Source organism: Euwallacea similis, chromosome 6, assembly GCF_039881205.1.
Source record: "Euwallacea similis isolate ESF13 chromosome 6, ESF131.1, whole genome shotgun sequence".
NCBI lineage: Eukaryota > Metazoa > Arthropoda > Insecta > Coleoptera > Curculionidae > Euwallacea > Euwallacea similis.
In genome coordinates this window covers 4,242,184-4,266,317 of record NC_089614.1, presented here as the reverse complement: position 1 = coordinate 4,266,317, position 24,134 = coordinate 4,242,184, and the positions used below count along the sequence as shown (strand labels likewise).

Genomic DNA, 24,134 nt, shown 5'->3' with positions numbered 1-24,134 from the left:
AACATAATATGGAAGAACTAATGAGGCTGCTTTGCTTTTATAATACCTTGACTACAAAATCTTTCAAGTCAAAGTCCACTTTTGCCAAAGCCACAGACCGAGATAATGACAAGTATGACCTTCTGTAATCTGAAATATGTTCTGTTCCACATTTCGAAGGACTCCAATGAACATGTCCAAAGCAATTCAAATATAAATTCGTAGCATTGTGTTCGGCCCAAATATTGTAGGAATAATTGTATGTCGTCTCTTTTGATTTATCCTCAGCCCGAACTCCGAAAATCACTGTTCGGTCTGGATCGGTTGAGTAATCGATCGTAATATGACCGTCTAATGAGGAATTTTGATAGCCGTAGTTTGTCAATACGGATACGTCCTAGAATACCAATAGGTTTATACAATTTGCATCAAATTGGTGGTATTTCTAATTAAAACGTTTCCCTTGATATTTGCTGATGATAAAATATCTCGCGGGCTAAATTTCCGTTCAATCAAACGCAGGGCATTTTGAAATATAATATTTTGCATTACAAAAATCGCTGGGTGGTTGCTTTATTTTAATTATTACTGAAAGATTATAGATTGAATTGAATGAAATTTTAAATATAAGTTCTCTATATCGACCATTTTCCTTTTTTTAGAAATAACGTGCCACATACAAGTTAAAAACATTACCAACTGGTGCGTGGGATGATATTATTACCACTAAGGGATAATAGAAAAGCTTAAAATAAAGTTAATGTATCGAACTGGATTTTAGGACAAATTTGCTACGCAATAGGAAAAATAAATTGTTAAATACAGTAGGTACTGGTGAACTGATAACTTAAATTCTAATTTCTATTATTTTATGAGTGTAACCAAATTGGTTCTACACTAATATATCAATAATAATTTACCAGCTATTAGACTATACCCCTAATTTAAAAAAAAAACATTATTTACTGGCTTCCATTATTTCTTATTAGCAATAATGTCGTTGCACCCATCAATTTTCAATACAAAGGGCATTATCTACAAAATGAATGATGTTTATATATCATAGAAATTTGCTCTAAAATGTTCCAATTTGTCTGAGCTATCACGTGCTCAAACAACTTTATCTTATCTTTGATTTCACGCTTCTTTGATAATGGTTGTTTGGCAACAAAGGTATCGTTCCACTCAATGTTATGACGGGAAATAAAGCTGAAAAAATAAACCATTTTTTCCATTGGCACTTTTCCCAAACATTGAAATACTTAAAAGGAATTTTGTAGAGACTTACAATATATAAGTTCACACAAAAATATTTTTACTTCTACTATTGACACGCGTACCAGCGGTCGTTAAATATCAGATCGTTTCACATATTCATGCCCGATACACAAAGAAACTTTATTAGATAAAATGTGAAAAATTACAGTCCTATTAATGAAAAACATAGTTTCCATTGTTTATTACGATTATTTTCCAACGATTTAAAAGTTTGTCAATTCCATTTTTATAGAAAGAACTTGGTTTGTGTTGGAAAAATTCCGTGAGGTGGTTTTGAAAGGCTTCCTAGGATTTTAAATTTTTACCACTTAAACTATTCTGCAAAGATCGGAATAGATGATAGTCCGAAGGGGTAATATTTGGAGAATGTGGGGGGTGCTGGAGAACTTTCCATTGCAACTCTTCTAATTTTAACAGTGTCTGTTGTGCGACGTGTGGTCATGCATTGTCGTGCTGAAAGATTATGCCTTTTTTGGGAATATGGAAGATTAGCCACAGGTGGACTTTTTGTTCGAATAGCCGCATCAGTTCTAGTGAGTTGCTCACAGTATTTGTCTGCCGTTCTTGTTTCACTATGACCAAGTAGCTCAAAATAACTAATTACTTTGTAATCCCACCAAACACACAATAATATCTTCATCGAATGCAAACCAGATTTTCCGACAGGTTCTGCTCCTTCAACCGCTTTTTTCCAGATCCTCTTTCGCTATACATTGTTGTATGAGATCAACTTTTCATGGCCTGTTACCAGGCGACCGAAAAACGGCTCCTCATTTTGACGTACAAGAAGAAAAATGGCGATATTCATACGGTTCAGTTTGCTTCTTTCAGTGAAAAGATGTTGCGCTCATGTATCAAGCTTAGACACATATCTAAGTTTTTTTAAGAGCCGAAATGCAATTGAAACATTGATGTCTAACCTAGCAGCAATGTTCACAGTTGTTATTCTTGGATTTTCTCTCATTATTTTACATTATTTTACATATTATTAAGCTGCGTACAATATCGTCATCTGCGACGGAACATCGTCCAGAGCGAGGACGATCTTCCAAAGTGAAATCACCATTCCGAAATCAGGCGCACTGTATAAATAAATGGTAAAAATTTGTTTTTATGTAATCCCAACACTCATGCCTTTTAGAAATTTGTATAAAATTAAATGTCGCAAATGCGCTTTTTCGTTCTTCATTTAAAAAAAAATGCAATATACAAATCACCTGATCTAAACAGTACTTAGCACTAAAATGATACATGATACTATAACCTTATCAGTGCATGCGAAAAAATTTGACAATGTAAACAGATGCAGGAATTTAATCAATTACTTCTACCAAAAAAAATCGGGCACGAACTTATGCAGTCATTGGATATTTCTTAAGAGAAAAATGCTACTTTTCGGACACATGCTGAAATAGTTATTTTTGCTAGATTTATTTCCTGATAGAAAAAGACCCCTTGTATTTTTACATATGAAAGTACGAAAACTACGAAACTCTTTCTCCTTTACTAAGTTTAATATCCTTTAATTCTCTTTTAATTTATCACATTTGCAAGGAATTTTATATGCAACATTTTTTCTCTTAATTTTTTTTTGTTTTCAATTTTGTTTTCTGGTTCTGGTATTGAATATGTTTTTCCGTCCTAAAAACTGATCTAACACTAAGTTTATTTCTAACGGTACCATTCGACCTGATGTACATACATGTATATGTACATGTATCTGCCATATATAGCAGAAAAAGATTTGTAACAGGTCAATTCTGGTTCTGCTTAACTACAATCGACTCGAAATTTTCAAAATATTTTGTCTATAAAATAACTAGAATGCTTTTACATAAAACATGTTTTATGTATATCTTCACGGCCTTGAAAACTTTATTCATTGTATATTAATTTAGATCAATAGTTGAAATATTCTTCGATGGCTTCTTTTAAAATAACTAAGAATGGATTTTTTTAATTTATTTTTTTGTGTATTGCCTATTTCTTAATTGTAAATTTGTTATTTGGTTTTTTTTTGAATTTGGTAGATAGATCAATATAAACTTTGACAGTGGCAATCGCTTTTATGGAAAAAATAGCAGAAAATGAAAACCATCGACTCTATCGACTCTTTTAATAAAAACTGATTGTAATCCCTCGCACCCTTCGATCACTCAAAAACCTAATTCTGAGGTTTAAAACCGTTATAAAAACCAATTAACATTTCTAATTAATCTTTCGGAGGTCCCAAAAAGACGGTGACAAATTTGTCATTGAAAAGCAAAGCATGGTTTGGTCGCTTAGTAAATGGCGAACAGTTATTTTCATTTAGTTTTAACTCAGAAGAGATGCGATCCCCTACCGTACCAACAAAATGTCAACGAAAAAATAGAATTATTTTTTCCATATCAATAACTACATACTTTTTGAAAAGAAGGATGTTTGAATAAAAGTTTCATCTCTTTCCTGTATCGGTTAATTTGTCTCCAGTCCAATACCGCCTCAACGGATTTGCTGTCTTTATTCCACATTAGCAATATATCAGTCAAAACAACAGAATCGCTAATATTGTACAAAGTCTGTACAGTGATATTTCGTCGAGGATACGAAACGTTAACAATGAACATCTCAACATCAAATATGTTATCCTGAAATGATTAAAGAAATTAGTTTACCTATGACGGTAGGATAAATAACACAACCGGGAGAGGTTTGATAGGTTATAACCAAAGTTTACTTACCGTGGTTTTATTAATAAGGTTGAAGTCATATTCAATCCAAATTTCCGGGCTAAGTTCTAATCTTGAATGCTGTTTGTATTCTTGGGGTTGAATGGAATAGTCTGCAGAAAGGGTGACTGTTCTATTCAAATGCGTGGCGGTCACAACGTAGGCTTGCCCGTCTTGATATGCTTCTACGTTAATTTCTCCAGTCAAATTAAACTTAGACCGGTTGTGGAGATGATAAAGGTGCAGATGTTTATTGTCCTAAGTCGAGAATTTATAATATTATTCAAAAGGTATTATTGTTTCTTAGCTTATCTTCGAGATAGATGAACGTAATTGAATACCTCGGCGTTAAGAAAAAGTAACCAAAAAGAAAAAAGAAAAATCTTGTAAATATAATAAAATTTAATAAATTCAAAAGTTTTCCCGACGAGTAAGTATTGTTTCCAATATTGCTTACAGCTATTGGACAGAGTTTGCTTGAGTTTTTTACTGGAAATAGTATATAATTAGGATTATTCCTGACAAGACGAAAAACTTTTCATTTCTGCATCATTTGCTCGTGATAACACCGAGTAGTCGAAATTCTTCGCAAATACAATTTCAATAGAAAAATAGTTAATACTTTTCATCCACCTCTTTTACAACTTTACAAACTTTGATCCAGGGCTGTACTTGATTACTTTGATACTGCTCGTATTTGTGGAACAAGAAGATCCCACCGGATAAATCATATACCAACTTTAATGATTTTTGAAATTTGAAGACGAGTGTGTCTGCGTTCAAATGATCAGATTTGTTTTGTGATAAAAATTATTTTATGTCATATACTGCTGAAAAATGCTCTGCAAATCTAATAAAATTGAAAGAACTTACCTAATAGGTAGATTTGTGTTTAATATTTTATAGTGGCATGCGTACCAATAAATAATTGCATATTTTCCAAGAAAAAATTATACGCCAAAGGTTTTTAGTAAAATGAAAATTGTTTTTCAGTTATTTTATTTATAAAAGCAATAATCACTGAATATTGCAAATATAGACAGTTCCAATGCAATTTGAATATCGATGCTGCCAAGGATATTTGTTTATCAGAACTTTCTATCTAGATGTTGCCAGCAACTACCTACTGAAGATTATTTAAAATACTTTTCACACGCCCTGTAAAACGACGTATTATTTCTGCAACATGGAAACTAACCTAATTGTAAAAAAGATCATAATGGGAACAATTTGAAAAAATTCAAAACTCGTGTCCTCAATCAGTCTAATACATTACGATAACAGCGTGACGGGGGCTAAGAGTTTTCAAATGTTTGTCAACAAGAATTTCCACATATATCAATTTGACACAGCATTTTATTTCATTTACAAATAACGTAAAAAATATGAATGTAAATAACATCAGTTTATGATATAATGTTAGTTTGTAAAGAAATCTCAAAGAAGTCGGTTTTTAGTGATTTTTATATCGTATAATTCGTGTTTGTATTACCTTTTGTAAATTCTAGCTAAAAGAATAAACTATTATCTTTCTCATTTTTTTTCCAATCGTTTCTAGTACAATATGATGACAAAAAAAATTCTAAGCTGAAAGCAAATATTAAATGTCGAATATTTAGAATCATTAACGCCAGTGATTTTAATGATATAAGCGAGACAGAAGATAACAATGCAGATATGAACGTGAATTATTCTAGCAATGCTATCTTGCCGACAAGAATTCTATTTCAGACGAAATAGAAGAATTTGCAAAATTTGTGGAGTTATAAAAAAAAAGATAACAACACCTAATCCATGTGACTCAAAAAAGAAGAAAATCTTTTACAATGTACAAGAAAATAATTCATCTGCTTTTATAAATGCTGTTATAAATGGTTTAATAATCCAGAGGGGAAAGAAAAGGATAAACCCCACAAAGAAATGTAGTTATATAAGTCCAGGATCTTCAGGTACAGTCAAAAATTCTACCTATCCCGCAGATGCATTTAGGTTATTTTTTCAGACGATATTCTTTCTGAAATTCGAATTCGTACAAATGGAAATATATTTTAGTTGCAAGCTAAATATACAGTCATCAATGCAAGCGCAGCTGTAACTTTTATAGCTGAATTGAAAGCTTTATCGGACTTTTTATATTACAAGCTGCGTTAAAAGATAATCGTCTTTCAAATTGAAATTATTTTCAATACGTAATATAACAATGAATATAACAAGCTATTATATTCGATCAGAGTATTATGATTTAATAATGCATGCACAAGAAATGAGCGAAGGAAAGTGACGATTTTTGAGTCCATAAAAGAATTTGAAGATCCGTTTATAAACAATTGCCCTCTAAATTACAAATCAAACGTGTATCTCGGCCTTGATGAACAGTTAATCGGTTTCCGCGGTAGATACCCCTTCAGAATGTACATACTCAATCAACCAAATAAATACGGCACGAAAATTGTTATGCTGATGTGATGCTGCCCCCAAATACGTGCTTGTCCATATTTAGGAAAATCCACAAATACTCAAGAAGCGCCATTGGAAAATTATTGTATTGAAATGTTTACCAAACCAATATGGGGTATCAACAGGATTATAACCATTTATAATTGGTTCACCGGTATTGCATTGGTAAATAAATTACTGCAGTACAAATACAGTGTGGAAGTTTTGGATGGAACAGTCCATATAACTAAGATGCCGAACATATGCGGCCAAAATCCTCGGACGCGTCGATTTTTATTTTTTTTGCGATTTTTTTGATAATAAATTCATGTATACAGGGTAGTCCAAAAATCAGGTACAACCACGAACTTTGTTTTTCAAATGCAAATACTTATTTTTCATTTCAGTTTTGAATTCTACGCAAAATTCTAAGTGTGTTTCATGTACCATGCCCTATACCTAAACGCAACAAGTCTCGAGTACGATTGAATATATTTAAAATGAAAAAAATAACATTTTGGATTTCTTTGGTTTTGAAAAGGACCGATTTAATACAAAATAAAATAACAAGCAACAATTAAATTCAATGTTCAAATTGGATCCCATCTACTTCTTCACAATAAGCAAGACGATGAATGAACTCCTGTTTGATATTTTGAAGCATTGTTGGGATAATTAATCTTATTTCTTTAAAGACTTTTTCTTTCAAGGTTTCGATAGTTGCTGGTTGGTTAAAGTATACCTTACTCTTAAGATAACCTCATAGAAAGTAATCTAAAGGCGTGAGGTCAGGTGATCGTGTCGGCTATTCAATTACCCCTCGTACCCCAATCCAGCGTTCAGGAAAAATGTCATTTAAATAAGCCCTAACATCAATCTGGTAATGAGGAAGTGCTCTATCATGTTGAAACCATAAAGTATCACTGGGAACATCAGGACGATTCTCATTTGGATATAGCTCAACAAGAGCAGCAACAAAATTTATGAGCAATTCTAAATGCTTTTCACCCGTTAATGTTCTGTCAATGAAATAGGGTCTTAAAATTGTGTTGCCAACTACTCCGACCCAAACATTTACCTTTTTTTGAAATTGAGTGTGGGCCTCCATCATCCAATGAGAATTTTGGGGCGCCCAATGACGACAGTAGAGTATAGACCTGTTGCGTTTAGGTATAGGACATGGTATATGAAACACACTTAGAATTTTGCGTAGAATTCAAAAATTAAATGAAAAATAGGCATTTCTATTTGAAAAAACAAAGTTAGTGGTCGTATCTGATTTTTGGACTACCCCGTATACAAAAATTTACAATCAAAAAATCGTCGTGTCCGAGGATTTTGGCCGCATATGTTCAGCATCTTAGTTATATGGACTATTCCATCCAAAACTTCCACACTGTATAAGTTTGCAGTCGCTCATACTTTTAAATAACATAAAGGACAAATACCCACGGGAAGTCTTCTAAAGCCGTTTTTACAAAAAAACAGTACCTCGATTTCCTATAAACCAAAAGTAAGTCGACATTTTTATTATTATCGTCAATGTACACCATAAATGAATTGAACTGAAATACATCAAAGCTAAAAATAATGCACCATAGCAATACTAAAGTAGCCTTAGACGCTTTCAATTTCAGATGAATCAGAGCTTATGGTTTAATAGGAAGCCAAACCGATGAGCACTTGGCATGTTCTATAACATGATAAATATAACTGCTGTAAATTCTTATATAACAATTTGACTTCCACTGCAGCTAATTAAGCCATGGCAACAAACAGATTCCTACATTGTCCAACATCAGTGATACATGCCGAGAAAAAAGGAACAAAAACGACACGGAAAACGGACATATTGCAGCCTGTGCAATTATTTTAAAAAACGGATGACAACAACATATACATATATATAGCGAACACCGAATAAAAATTTTTCTCGAATGGATTAATTAAGAATTTTTAAAGGGATTATAAATATTTTTTTTCGTTTTGTTTCATTACCTTCCTTGTTTTTAAATAAGACATAACAAAAGCGCTGCTATTTACCCTCGTAAAATTTAGGTATTGTTAACGGAAACATGGAAATTACTGAATTTATTTATGCGTTAATATGATAAACAAACTAATAGCATTTCAAATTCGAGCTTCAGATTTATGGAAAGAAGATGTAAGTCGGGCATATGTCGAACTCTAAATACCTTGAAACATTGTTTTCATTACCGCATACGTTCGAATGAATGGAATTCGCTGTTAAATAACTAAAAGCTCATTTACACTACTACTATATATAACAAATATACTCCATTAATATGCAACGTTGCTATGAATATTTGTAATTTAATGCGCCCTCTGTATTATTTTATTTCTTCATTGATGCATTCTTGTTTAAATTATTCTTACAGTGCTGAGAGCTCCAAGAAAAGTTTAAAAATATATAATAATATCTGTGACGTGGTTTGGGGAAATTGCAATCTGCCACAAGCTACGGCGTGTTTATGAGTTGTGTCCAGTGACCGTTTGTTTTTCTCGACTGGCTCATATTTCACATAAACGAATGGAGAGCCTAACGCTGCGAACACATTCATCACCCCCGGATATATACCAAAGTTTAAATCAATAGCGCTTTCCTCTGTATGCACGGATATAGATATATCATTACCCAAGTTATCAGAGCAAAATTATCTTGTCAGCACTTGTAAATTTGTCGTTTTTTATAGGGGTAGGGGTGCGCCGCTGTTTGCATCCTGGCAAAAAACTGTATTGAAAATGATTTAATATCAAGAGAAGTTTGGAATGACTGAGAGTGGTAATACGAGGCGATCAATAGATTACAAAGGATTTTATAGGAGCAACTGATTTATTTGATGCACCCACCAGAACTGGAGCGTTGTAACCATCCCTTGGTGTACCGCTCTCGTGTCTGTGCACATAGTCGGCTCCGATGGGGATTTTCCTGTTCAATAGTTCCATGTGGATCCTATCAAGTCCGACACCCGCCTGTGATTTCGACAGGCAATTATACTTTCCTTCGAGTACGTTTTCTTTGTTATAGCGCACCGTGGCCCTACCCGTGCTGAGCTCTGCCTTTTTCTGTAAAACTCATTCATTAACATTTGTTTTTTGCTTATTGGAGACCCATTCGAAGATTTAAAAGTTTTTGCCAATCTTAAACTGCTAGCTAAATGAATAGTAACAAGCGAATTTTAGTTCTAAATCTCAAGTAAAGATAGTTTCTCAAGGAATGGATATTGTAACCTGAGTAAGAGCTAAAGGGAAAAATAACTCAGACTTAAAAAAAAAACGATACAATTTTACTCATAATAATTCTCCATAGTACCATTATGAACAACAAATTACTGGAAATTTAATAAAATAAATAATTAGGAAGAAATCTCTAACTTGACAGGTAAAATCTTGATTTATAAGAAGTGCACAATTTTGACGTTCCTTAATGGTTCTTTGAGATACAATAATGCAGCCCTGATTAATTGAAATTCTTCTAAAAATTGTTTTAGTAAAGATGAGCTATTCGACTAATCTCGCTGCCCAGATCGACAAATCAAAGTCTCTACTTTGAACGGTCCAACTCGGGCTCGTATTAAATGTGCCGTTTTCACACTCCTCGCTAACTTTAAGGTACAAAATGCGATAAAATATCCGGTCTTTGTTTTGAATTTTCCAAAAATTATAGTTTGTGGTAGAGATGAGGTAATTTTGTGCGATAATTCAAAATCACTTATCTTAATGAATAACTTTTTAAAATCAAATGTCCAGTTTTAGTTGCAAAATCCAATAAACTATATGCCTGGAAAGTATATGAATGTTTTGAAAAATTTTAACGCTTGGAATAACATGGCTACTTGAACGATTAATTTTGACGGTAGAACACGATCTCTACTCTCAATGGAAAAATTGTATTTCATATGAAATGCGCAATTATGATAAACCCGTGATGCATTTTTAAATCCAAAATACAACGATGCACCTGCAAATTAAAATATTGGCAAATTTTGAAAAATTACAACTTTTAATTAAGATAATCTAACTGAGCGATTAATGCACATTTCAATAACTCAATATTTTTTCTTCAAAAGGTAAATTTCAGAGTTTTAATGTTCTTCGATGTATTTTTAGATGCAAAATCCAAAATCCAATAAAATAACTGTTAAGTATTTTACAAAAATTGTACTCTCTAGTTTAAATAGTACAATTTTGATTTATATCAAGTATGCCATTTTCATGTTCCTCAGTGTACTCTTAAGACATGAAAAACAATAAAAACCACGGAAATTATTTGTAATTTTTGAAAAATCGTAACTCTTAGTAGAGATAAACTATTTAAGCAACTATAGCATAATCTGATAGACCAAATTCGGTACCTTGAATGATATAATTTTGATTTATATATCATATACCATATATCAAGTACGTAAATTAAATTTTCATGAGTATTATACCAAGATGTAAAATGCAGTGAAAAATGTACAAATTTTTGTTTTTTTTTAATCGAACCCCTTAATAGAAATACGCTACTGAAGAAATTTTGACACATATTCGCTAATTCAAAATCTATTTTCAATATATTTTATGCACAATTTTTATTTCTCTCAGTTCTTTGTCAAGAAAAGCAGTGGAAAACCCAGAGCTTGAGCAATTATAGCACAGTTTAATGGTTAAAATCTGTACTTTAGATTATATAATTTTGAATTATATCACAGGTGCATCTTCAATTTTGCCGCAGAGTCCTGTAGAGACATAAAGGCAGGTTTCCTTTGATACGATCGATAATTGAGACAAATTTCGATATTTAGAGAGGTGTTTTGATTGAAAAAATGTTCCCAAATTTTTCACTTAAATTCTATCATTAGTCTACCTCAGATCATCTGAATCATAAAAACTCAATTTTAGAGTTCCGCGGTTTCAAATTTGGTAGTACAATTTAATTTCGTTTAGCGAACAGTTTAGAATAGATCTTCCCGTTAGCACAGGTACCTCTTGCACAATCTCCACAATCATTTCCATAAAACATTATTCGAAATGTTAGTCATGAATACTCAAAATTTGGCTGTGTGTCCTTTTATATCAAATGGGGCCTTCAAAGCAATCAAATTACAAATCAATGACATTTCGCTCCTCGTTTAAAATGAAAAGAAAGGGGACAAAGCGTGGCAAAAACTCTTAAATGTCACTTTCGTCATATCTTCCAATCGATTTCGCATAAAAATACTTCATAAAACTCTTACGTCATATTCATAATCGAGGACTCCAATGTGCCTCGTAGCTAAGGGCAATTCCACAAGCAGGTCTCCTTTATAGTGCTTCTCTGAAATGGTATTGCCGGTTTTTATGTCGCATTTGCTGTCTAAAAGTGCGCTGTCATTGGCCCAAAATACTTTGATGTATCGATTGTGAGAATGGCTAAAGAAAAGCTCCTTATCAGTATTCCCCATATTTTAAAATACATTAATTCTTCCGGTTGCGAATCCGGGTAATGAGCAATTACCGTAAATAACGCTCCTACCTGTTGGTTGTGAATTTAAAATCAGCTCCGGTGAAATTAAGCGATTTATGGGCAACTGATACGTTTAGCATACCAAACATATTTGCTAGCTCTACATAATCTATTGTGCCATACACTAGCGATACATCTTCCGGATAAAACGTTTTGCACCTGCAATAAAAAGATTTTACAATATGAATTTACATATTCAAAATTGCTACTTACGTTATGTTATGGTGTTCGTTAATGCCATTATAAGTAACCTCTGCAACAAATAATTGCCTACTTCGATACTTAGGGGTTTTCAATTTATATAGAAGATCAAAGGACTTTTCCAGTCTCTTTAAACTGGCGTTATTGTGATATTCCTCTCCGTCCCATTCAATTACAGCATTCCCAGAAATATTTGGTTTGTTTTCCAGCGAGACCTAAAATATGGATTTAATAAAGAGGCGGCAAAAAGCTTGAGGAATTGACAGAAATTTGTAACTTTCACGTTGTTATGATTTGTCTGGCTGAGAGCAACGGGATCCCAAATTGCTTTTCTTCTTTTCCAAATTTGTTTGATGCATGGAAGTACAAATATATTTACCTCCCCCGATAGCCCGTATTTCCGTAGCGGTTGGCTGCCCCGGTACTTAAGCAAATAATCGATAAACTTCAGCCCTTCGCTGTAAAGTAATTTCGCAAACAGACTATGCGTTTCTTTAAATTCGTTGGGGATTTTTAAGTACCCTTCGAAACTTATGTTGTTTTTCGCTGGAAGCTTCAGCGAAGCATTTGCCCCTGTCCTAAAACATCATTGTTTACAGTTGCAGCAACAGCAGTGAAGGGCAGGCATTATACTTACTCCCACAATCTATCAACTTTCACATCCCCACCAGCAAGCAACTCCTTAAAATGCTTCTCTGGATTTTTATAAAACAAGTCCAAGTGCGTCGAACTAGAGTATTGGGGATTCTTATAATTTCCAATAGCCTTTAACACCATGTTTTCCAAATACAGCCATGTTAGATCAATATCAGCTGTTCCTTTTATTTCAGAAATGGCAAACTCGCCTATTAGCTTTTTTACCATAGTTTCATCCCTAGAAATCATTCAAAACCCGAAATGTATGTGAAAATCGACAATGTGATATTGGATATGGCACAATACAAAAATGTGAAAAAAATTACAGTTGAAACAGGAAAAATTGGATTTTTTCAATCGGCGTTATCTCGAAAGTCTGTGGGCCAACAGACAAGAATAACCTTATTTCACAAAAAAAGTGCGTAATTGGAATGTATCCCAACATTGAGGCAGGTAATAGGCCAGAGGTGATTTATAGTCTTATTATCTTCCCAATTCGCAACTTTGATACAAATCTCAGAGTCACGAACTGGCAAGGATACAGGGGTACACTTTTGGCCTTTCTGAATTTTATTACCAGCCCCTTTGACGATCCCGACAACATTGATCAGGCAACCCAGCATATATAAGGAGCTCCACAGCAGACCTATGGAAGAGACCCAGGACGAAAAAGAATAATATGCAGAAGTTTTGGTGGAAAACCTTTCTAAAGAACCAAAGGAAGGAAATCTGGCAACTATTCAACCATGTCAAAATTCGGGGAAACTCAGACGTGCACAGCAAATACTAATTGGCTACAATAAAAAAAACAAACGGCCCCCAAAAAGGGACCCCTGGAGAAGGTTTCTTAAAGAGATCGAGAGTCACAGGGATCAAACCTATGAAATCGTTTTAAGAGAGCAAGGGAGTGGAATTATAAGCACCGGACTGCAGATTCTCATAATTTCCAATAGTCTTTAACACCATATTTTCAAATTACAATCATGTTAGATCAATATCAGCTATTCCTTTTATTTCCATAATGGCGAGCTCGCCTATCAGATTTTTTACCACATCTTGATTCCTCGACTCCATTAAAAACACGAAATCTGTGTGGAAATCGACAATGTTATGTTAGATATGCGACAAATGAACTTAGAGAAAGTGTCAGTTAAAAAAGGAAAATTTGAAATTTTTCCATCGTCGATGTCGCGAGAGTTTTTGGACCAACAGTCAGCATTAACCTTATTTCCCAAAAGGTACGCTATTGGAAAGTAACTTCCAACATTGAGGCAGGTACTAGGTCGAAGATGACTTGTAATCTTATTATCCTCTCCGTACATAATCATAGGGAAGGGATCATAGAATCACAAACCAAGATACAGATCCCAGAGTCATAAACTGGCAAAGGTACAAGAGTATACTCCAGATCCTTCTGGATTCTATTACTCCTATAGCGATTCAGGCAACGTTGAACAGAATTAAAAACAGCCACACAACAGGCCTATAAAGGGAATTGTGTATTAAAGATTTAAAACAACACCAGCCAGAAGCCTTGCTGGAACTCCTTTCTGGAGAAACAAAGGAAAGAAGTTAGGCGATTGTTCAACCATGTTAAAATCCGGGGCAACTGATTTTAGTAGAGACGAAAACTAATGAACTAAAACAAGAAAAGAAAGGATGTTAAAACGAAATCCTAGAGAAAGTTATGTAAGGAAATTGAAAACCTACTCATAGGAGCTTAAATCTTTAAAATCATTTCCAGATAACAAGAAAATGGGCTAGGATCGATCAAACACCCAGACAGCTCCATCACTTCCTCTGGAAGCGTGATAGTAAACGTTTTAGCGAATAGCCATTTTTCTGGCAGTCTCATTATGAATGAAGACACTGACCCGTGTCGGCATTCCCAGTCAGAACAACCCAGAAAGGAGAACTGGAAAGACTCCAAAAAAGTATTCAGACCATCTTTACTGAAAATGAACATTTATATAATCATTGACAAAACTCTTCGACAAACTTCTTTAGCTTGAAAGTTTATTCCAAATAACTCGATTCGAGTATGGCTTACTTATAATCAGAAAATTGGACGTAATACCCAAGACCTAAAAGCACTTCGACTTATAAGCCCATGTCATTGCCAATGAAGGGTATGAAAAAGTTGCTGGATGTGTACCTCAGGCAGGGCGCTTTCAAACTCCTTCCTCTAAGGGGCTAGACAGAGCGCCTACTAAACCATCAAATCTGTAAAATTGGTACTCAATGACCTGGCTTCAAGGATCAATTAATCCCTGAAATCGAAGAACAATAGGCAAAGAAGACGCTATGCAAACTCAAGGAAGCGTGATCACAAGACACAAGAAAAAGTGGAGGCTACGAACGGTAGAACTTCAATAACCAGATTACAAGAAGGTACATGAATAACTCCTACACCAATATTGACGCACAAAATGTATAGAGAAACGGAAGAAGTTCGCATAAGGGAAATTTACCACAATTATTCTAAGCTAAAATATAGGGAAGAAAACCATGTTTCTTGCCCTAAAAAAAATCAAGATGTATTCAGAAAACCAAGTGGCCATTAATACCCTCGTATTTTTACTTTTTAACTTCAAAATAGTCTGAAGGATCACCAACACCTTTACCAGAAGATCATTAAATTCACCATAGATGGGGTTTGAATCAGTACAAAGGATATTCCCATATCCAGCAATAAAATGGTGATCTGCTGTGCAGAGCAGTAAGAAGGCCAGAGAATATACACTACATAGCACATCACTTAAAAAGATAGTCAGTTTGTTGAAGAACCTGAATATATGGAATAGCAACCAGTAAGGCGCAATGTGTGACTTAATTCAGGGGGTCACAAAAGAATCCAAGTTAAAGTGCGGACTGCTATTAGTCCCACAAATTTAAGACATTAAAGTAAAATACCTTAAAATACATAGAACTTATTAACAAAAAAAACTTTAGCATCAGAAAAAGTCTGAAAGTTTAACGTCTCTCATTACCTCTTTTAGTAGGGAAATTGCTTATTATTCTCAATTAAAATTAACTGAGAATAACATTCACCCTTTGCTGAGTGCTCTAAAGAACATCTTGATAACGTTTCGGCAACATATTTGTCACCGTCTTCGGACCTAGGAAAAAGGGTAGAAAATAAAAATCATCGCTAAGCTGTAACGTATGAGAGGTGAATATTTAAATTATGTAAAAAAAATTTAAATTCCTCTTCTCAATGTGTGAAGAATTACACTTTTTCGGACGTAAGTTATGAGCCAAAATCATTCCAAAGTTGTTGGTTTGAGGTATAAATGGTTGGTGTTTGATTATTGTACCTAATTAATTTCTTTCATTTCATTTTCTGTATTAGTAATGATTCTACGTGATTATTTAGTTTCTTTTTATGGGCCCCTGGTTGAGACTGTTTATTAACTTGTTCCAGTTTGTTAAAATACTTTCAGTTCTCAAAGATAAACTTGCAAATGACGTCATATTTGGAGAACACACTAAATTAAACATAAACAGTACCATGGAATTAGGAACAGTTTCTATGATAATGAGTTACTTTAAATATCAAAATGATTATTATCAGCAAAAGAAAAGAAAATTATTAATATAATTATGCCTATAATTATAGTTTTAAACCTTTAGCATGGTGAAGATATATCAATAATGTTGTTTTTTCAATATAAGAGCCTATAAAAATCATTTGGGTAACTTTCTCAATCATTTAAACTTAAAAAAGATAACATTTTCGATTGAGAAAGAGCAAAATAGAGAACTTAATTTATTAGATATTTTAAACAGAAAAAATTTACGAAGGTTCAAAACAATTGTTTAACGGTAACCAATTCACAAAGACCATTAATTGAATTATAACTCCAACCATTCAATCATGGTAAAAAAGGGGGACTGAAAAATGTCTGTAAAATCGGGCAAAATCAATATACGATAACTAAAATTTCAATGTCGACACGACATACATAAAAAATGTTTTGTATGAAAACAATTAATCCTAGTAATTTCAGAGACAAATGTTTTCACAATTTCGAACAGCCTATAATGAGGCAAAACCAATACAAGCCTATTTTGACACCATACGTAGCAGATATACTAGAACAAATCAAATTAATAGAAAATAAATTTAGTGTCAGGACAGTTTTTAAATTTTAGAACAGAAAAAACACTACGTTCAAAACTTACAAAGACAAAAACACGAAACAACGTCTTCTTAAATATTCATCGCGAATGTTAGAAAGTTTATATTGGCGCAACCTTTAGACCCATAAAAAATCATTAAAGAACACCAAAAGTGCGTTAAAAATTACGTTAAACACAGAAAATGAAAGCTACGAACAAATACCAACCACTTACCTCAAATCAAGCTTGTGAAATGATGATATAACTCACTTCAAGAAAACTGTCATTCCTCGGCGATTGAGAAGAGGAATTTCAGAGCATTTCACACATTTTAGATATTCACTTTTCGTACATTTTAGTGAACTGTTGGTTTTTGTTTTTCTCTTCATTTTTCTTAGATTCTGAAGACAGTAACAGATTTATCACTGAAATATTAACAAGGGTTTTTCATCCGAGCCCTTACTAAAGTGTGAATATTATTCTCAGTCTAACCTGAACTAGCAGTGGTGTGTGAGGCGTTATTCCCGACAAATAAAAGAACGAATAAACAATCCGCCCGAAACGTATAGAACATATTTGTCTCTCATTACGCTGCTAGAGCAAAAACCATTGATAATCGCACTTATGTTTGCAGGCACTTAAAGAAAGTGCAGCTTTTAAATAATTTATAGTCGTCAAATAAACGGCAAGAAGATTTGATTTATCTCCACAATAGGCATAATTTAAAATGCCTTTTTGGTGATTCTCCGCGGACTAATATATTAAACCTTTACGTGAAAAGCAAATTCGTTTTGAGCAATAATAGCCTGTCCAAAATCATCACGTAAATGATTTAGCGTTTTCCGCGAGAAGGCACCCAATTTGCTTTATAAAACAAGACGCCTCGTCGCTTTGAAATCAATTTTGCGAATTTCTTCACTATGATTGTGCATATTCATACTACAATTTTCCCGCCGCCCAAAAGGAAGAAAAAATTAATTGAAATCTAAGTGAAATTGGTAGTTAAAATTCATAAGAACATTTATCTTCAATTGTTATCAAATGGAAAAATAATTAAAAAATTTGCATACGCACCCCAGATATGGAAATATCATTTCAATAGAGCAGAGCGAAACAATAGCAATTTTTGCACCCGTCACACCGGCGACATTGATTTTTTTCTATCTTTAGACAAACTTTACCTGTAATTTAGGGCCAAAATGGGATGCTGCAATTTGGGGATATTAGTAAGACCCTCTATCTCCAAACTGGCTGTATTATCTTTCGACTTAGCAGTGGCATGGATAGAAGCCCTTTGAGAGGGATTCGGTGGATCGACCTAAAAGTAATACTGCAAGTTTTGAATCATTGTAGACGAAGAGCAATTAAGTTTAAAATTTTGAAATAAGAGTAAAATTATGGTTAAAGTTGGAGGAAATAAAGGAAAGATGTTGGTGAATGAGTAAAAGTTTCAGTTGGTTTAATTACCTGTAAATTAATTTCCCAGTTAAATTTATCGTTCGCCGTGGCATTGCCGCTAAAATGGGTCAATCTGTTCGAATAACTTAGAGAACCAACTAATCCATAGCCTCTTAGAGTTGTTTCAAGATTGTATTGAAAAGTCAAAGGAACGCTATTATCTTGCGGGGTAAAAGTGATTAAAACTTTTGCTGGTAAACTTCCTATAAGGTTTGCGTTCCCATTTATTCTGAATACTTTATCTCTCAGTAATAAAGTTCCATTAAGCTCACGCCGGTTTTGAGCCAGAGCCAGGATCTTGCAATTTATATTTACTGGATATCTAAAAATACCGTATGAACACGTTATGAAATGCCCTCTAATTGCTGACCGACACGAAACGGTTAAATTTCCCAGACGTTTATAGAAGAATGCATATAAACCCATTGGCCTTATTAAACCCTTTGTTTCAAAGGTCCAGGGTGGCAAAGAACACCTTTTAGCACACAAGCGATTAGTGTCCATATAAAAAGCTCGAGTCAGATATAAAGATTCGTATCTTTCTAACTAACTGGACGCTCTTAATGGGTTTTTAGCTCAAACAAATTACCAGGGGAGTTTTATTTTAGCAAATTACCTAAAAATTAAACCTTTGGGAATTCTAAAGAAGATTTTTAAAACGTCCGGAATTTTTATCCTTCCTTTTTTGATTCGCAAAACTTACACATCCTCGTTAAATTTAATCACTGAGTTGCTGTTAAGCAAATCGTCCTCAAAAGTCGAGTTCATTTCTGCCTCAATTGGTTTGAGATGGAGGTATCCCCACAAAGTTGTTCGTACGTCCAAAGATAAGAAATTTACGCCAGCTTTAGTGTTTTCGAGGCCAGTAAAGGGAGTTTCCAGCTGCAATGTGCTCTTAAACTCCCTTATAGTTTTCCAAAGCCAAGAAGTTTTGAAATGTATCTGCACATAAATACGTTTAAATATATACGTTTATGGAACTTATATTATTTAGTTAATACCTCAGACGACAATTTGTCTGGCACTTTAAGATTCACTTCGACATAATTATCCAAAGGAGAAATTAATTTGGTAACTCGCAAAAGCGACTGTGGAATGGTGATTATTGGAGTTAACAAGTAAAAGTCTGATATAAGACTGGCCCATCCCTCATCAATCTAAAACGAACATAATTTGCAGTTCCTGCGTTAAAGAACATTTATTTTCAGAAATAAATTTAAAAAAGGTTTCACGCTTATTATACTTTGTCATATCGACTTCAGTCGGCTTTATGCCTTCTTCTTTCCTACGTAGAATATATTGACAAAAGCAAGGAAATTCTTTTCAAAGCTGGATTGGCTTATTTTCTAACCTCAGTCAAAGTTCAATAAACAAACTCAATAATGATTGGCTCTGTATAATGGGGTCCTTTTCAGGATTTAAGTATTTATATCTCATAGGAAAAGAAACAATTAGGCAACCAAACAAACGAGTAAAGTCGCAAGTACAGCAATAAGACCAACTTGAATTTATTGTGGCTTTTTATTTTATATAGAATGAATTTATAAATAGAATGAAGCATGTGGCATAATATCAAACGAACTGAATTAACAACAATAGATTTGCTGGGTTTAACACAATATGCAATATAGAAAAAAGTATTCAACTTTCACAATATCCAACAAAAAAAGAAATTACTCTCGATTTAATGACGAGTTCTCTGAAAAATCATGAACACTTTACTCATGCAATTTTTTATAAAATTTTTGAAATAAAAATTAAAATGTTTCATTTTATAATATTTTCACAATTTGCCATTTTTGACGTTTGTAACAGTTTTTTACGAATTTCAGTTTAACCAAAAATGACTTATTGAAAATAGTGAAGTTAAAGTTACTTTAATTAAACCGGAATTCGTAAGTAACTCTAATACATGTCAAAAAATGATAAATTGTGAGCTTATTACATGGCGAAAAATTTAAATTCTTATTCCCCTTTTATCACTTTGCAGAAATAACGGGTATATCCAATAATACTGCCGATGCTACACTAAATTTATTTTAGAGCCACTTCTAGAATCGATTGAGAATGGCACACACTTTTTCCACATTTCTTAAGGGCCGAAAGTTGAATGTTTTGGATTTCTGAGCACACCAACCCACGCGATATGAACAGGTTTCGACATGTTCAAGTGGTAAATTTTTTTTCCGCCTTCTAAAAAATCCAGATTTCAATTGTAGCAATCTTCTGAGAGAACTAATAGTCACCCAAGATTAGTGTAAATATCTGGGTACGCAGAACTCCTCAGAAATAAATTTCGGGCAGAGAAGTTCCACAGATATGGCGGGTTTTCAAGATTTTCGAATGTTAAAAAACAAATCTTTTTAGATTTATGAACAATACTGATTTCCACGCAAGTTTTTTTTTGAGACAGAAACCCACGCCATATGAAGAGTTTTTGAGATTCCTATGTTATCAAAAATTCTCAAAAAACAAATTTCCGAGAGAGAAGTGTCGGTATCCAAGTGACTCCGTGCCTCAAAAAGTGAAAGACATACTATATTTCAGATTGCAACCCGGATTGTACAACTTCATCAAGTCAAATTATTAATAAGTATAAGCTTTTAGCCAGATTACGAATGCCCAAATTAAAACTGTTTTCCGCATTATAAATATTCAGATACAAATAAAATCAATGTTTAACCGGAGAACTAATTAAAAATGTCCTCCTAAAGTGTAACTTTAGGGAAAAGCTTTTTATGATCTTTCTTCGAGACGGAAAGTCTCGTATTCTTAATGACTTAAAGCCTCCGTAGCCATTAAAAAAGAGCTACAAATTACAAAGTTGGGATTTTTTATCAATCACATTAAGGTAATCCGAAGGAAAGTTGGCCCAATAAATTAGGGCAAAGAAAGTTAGAAACCGAACAAACTCAAGATGCGCTGTAGTGAACAGTGTCATCTCTAGCAGACAATCGAACCGGAGCTGCGGTAAAGACGGGTCTTTAGGGAGCCATAATATAACCACTCAAGTGCCGGGAGTGATAACTAACAACAGTGGAATAAAGTATTTCAGGTCACGGGTTTGCTTCCAAAACTCAGATATTCGGATTTAAATTGAAAGAGACAGCTCGATCGCCCCTGAAATGCCCGATGATTTTCTAAAATATGAACGAATTTTCCCAATGTTTTTACAATATATTTTGAAGAATGGGTCTTTTACATGCCGTATAAATTTGTTTTTTCATCGATTTTCCAAATAAATTTCGAGGAAAAATAAAACCCGAAAATCTTAGAGGATTTATGAAACGCCCTAGCCTGGAGTTTCAGGGAATTAAATACAAAATTTGTAAATGGAACAAATGGATACGATTGTGTGCAACCTTTTTTTGCCGGGACATTCTCCCTTAACATACTGTATAATAAACCTATTCAATTTAAAAGTCAAAGCGTTTATTTAATTTCTTACTTCCGTGGTGGCGTCCAGAGATATATCACTCCTATTTGTTGTGAATAATAGCTTGGTACGATAAAAATTCTCCTCGGTTTCAAAAGCCCCAAACAATTTCAGCTTCGGAAAGGCTTTAAAAGGAGTATTTACTTCCAGAGTTACGTTGTATATTCTGTCGTTGGCATCTGCCCGTTGAACGTTATATTCTGCCAAAAGACTAGTCTGAAATGCTCCATTATTGCAACCTCATTATTCCAATACTCGACAAAACGTTATTTAACTTACGGTTATTGACTTGGTGTTGTTCTGGTAGCTTAAGCCCAAGTTGAACAGGTAGTGACTGCCTTGGATGAATCGCAGCTTAAAGTCTGAATTTATAGTTTTCAAATTGGAGTAAGAAGTTACTATCCTCAAGGTATTTCCCATTGATAAAATATCCTGATAATTTTCAATCAATTAAAATTTACAAAAGGCTTACATGCACAGGTAATTTGCGAAAAAAAAATACAATTTTTGAAACCTTGTGATTTTGTTTTTAAAGGGTTATTAACTACCTCAAATGAAGTTGACTAAAGCAAAAACACCATAATAAAAATTGTATAATAGGAGACATAATTTTTTACATCATTTATCAATATTTTTTTAAATTTATTCTCAAATACCTGACTGCTACCAATAATTTTTTATATGTGTCATGCTGTCTCATCTGTTGTCAGTTACTGCATTGCTTCAATTTTGCAACTTAATTTCCTTAATATAATTTGATCAATATTACTGACGTCTATTCTTACCGCCCTAGCGCTGCAAACATTGGAAGGGCCTGGTGATGGATCAGTTTTCGATGCAGAAGAAACAGAGCGAAAAAAGAAAGTTCCATTCTTGTTGAAGAAGATTCTTCCATCACTATTCGACAAATCCTGCTAAATAAATATTTCCAACCAAAGTATTTGGAGAACACTCCATGAGAAGCCATTGTATCCGTCCCATGAACAAAAAGTGTAGATTCTACTACCTTAAAATCATCCTCTACCTTGGGAATTTTGTAGATGGCTACTAAGAAAACATTATGAAATTCCAAACTTTTCCAATTTTGTACTGGCTACCGATGAAGCACTGTTTACAAGCCATGGCATAAAGGACTCTCTTAATACTCGTATCTCGACGGTCGATATCCACATTCTGTTCGTCGTAACCCTTTCCAGCATAGATTTTCAATAAACATTTGGGCCGATCTGGTGAACAGACAACTTATTGGCCCTTTTGTGCTGCCAAATCCATTAATCGGATATGATTATTTATTTCTTTTACAAAATTATTTGCAAGAACTCTTAGAAGATTTTCCTTTAGATATATGTACGTCGACAAATATGGTTTCTACAAGATAGCACACCCCCTCACTTTAATCGTTTAGTTTATCAGCATTTCAATAGTGTCTTTTGAAAAAAATAAATAGGTCCTGGTGGCCTCCTCGGTTACCCGATTTGACGTCCCTCGATTTTTATTTATGCGGACTTATGAAGAACATGGTATACACCAATGTAATACGTGATGTCGAAGTTCTTTGTGACCGTGTTGAAGCAGCTTCTGGGTATGTCGCGCGAGAATTTTTGTTCAGCAACAGGATGACAACTTCGCAAAACTATTATAAACTGGATAATCAGCATTTACTTAAAAATATAATAATAATATTAATTGATAAATTGATTTAAAAATCTTCTCTCTTTTATCATCAAACTTTTATTATGGTGTTTTTTATTTAAGCGGTTTCTTTTGAGATGGTTAATCACTTCTTAAAAAGAACAGCACAAAGCTTCAAACACCTATATATATACACGAGTATATAATATAGATGTATATATATATATATATATATATAATAATGCTGAATATATAAAAAATTCTCCAATAAAGTGGTCAAAGGGAAAAAGAAGAGGGATTGTCTTGTTTGTCTTATAAGAGAAAGAGGGTTCAAAATGGTCCAGTTGTGGCGATTGTCTTTCCATTTTGCCTGAATTTATAGCAGTCTTTCAGTTATTCTTGTCACGTGTATACTTTCGTATAATAATTGGTTAGATGCCTCATTTCTGTAATCAGTGTTCTTGTAATCTAGTTTTTTGTTTTCATGTATTGTTTCGATTTTTTCCTTTACATCGAGAGTAATGCAGTGGTCTTGAATTTTGAGTTTGTGTATTGTCCTATTTTTCCCATGTTCTTGGAATCGTGCTGTTCATCATACAGTTATTCAACTGGTTTATGGTGTACGCTTGTGAGCTTCTGGAAATAAGCTCTACAGAATTTTACTTGTTATTTTGTCTTTTCTCAGTGCCGTTTTTGGTGTCAACTAGTGCTTGATCGTATTCTGTTGTTCGTATTA

The 24,134-nt window shown here is 33.7% G+C and overlaps 1 protein-coding gene across 1 annotated transcript in view; it reads right to left on the bottom strand.

Annotated features, from left to right (window-relative positions):
• LOC136409685 (uncharacterized) overlaps nt 1–24,134 on the bottom strand; it is a 95,004-nt gene that overhangs the window by 17,792 nt on the left and 53,078 nt on the right. Inside the window, exons 24-38 of the mRNA XM_066391362.1 lie at nt 22,046–22,198; nt 21,779–21,982; nt 19,332–19,487; nt 19,034–19,272; nt 18,340–18,652; nt 18,054–18,190; nt 12,752–12,988; nt 12,494–12,692; nt 12,127–12,329; nt 11,923–12,072; nt 11,645–11,819; nt 9,276–9,491; nt 3,981–4,226; nt 3,663–3,887; nt 47–376 (exon numbers count right to left, since the gene is read on the bottom strand). Coding sequence (XP_066247459.1) covers nt 47–376; nt 3,663–3,887; nt 3,981–4,226; nt 9,276–9,491; nt 11,645–11,819; nt 11,923–12,072; nt 12,127–12,329; nt 12,494–12,692; nt 12,752–12,988; nt 18,054–18,190; nt 18,340–18,652; nt 19,034–19,272; nt 19,332–19,487; nt 21,779–21,982; nt 22,046–22,198 — 3,183 coding nt within the window. The remainder of the gene's footprint in view (nt 1–46; nt 377–3,662; nt 3,888–3,980; nt 4,227–9,275; nt 9,492–11,644; nt 11,820–11,922; nt 12,073–12,126; nt 12,330–12,493; nt 12,693–12,751; nt 12,989–18,053; nt 18,191–18,339; nt 18,653–19,033; nt 19,273–19,331; nt 19,488–21,778; nt 21,983–22,045; nt 22,199–24,134) is intronic.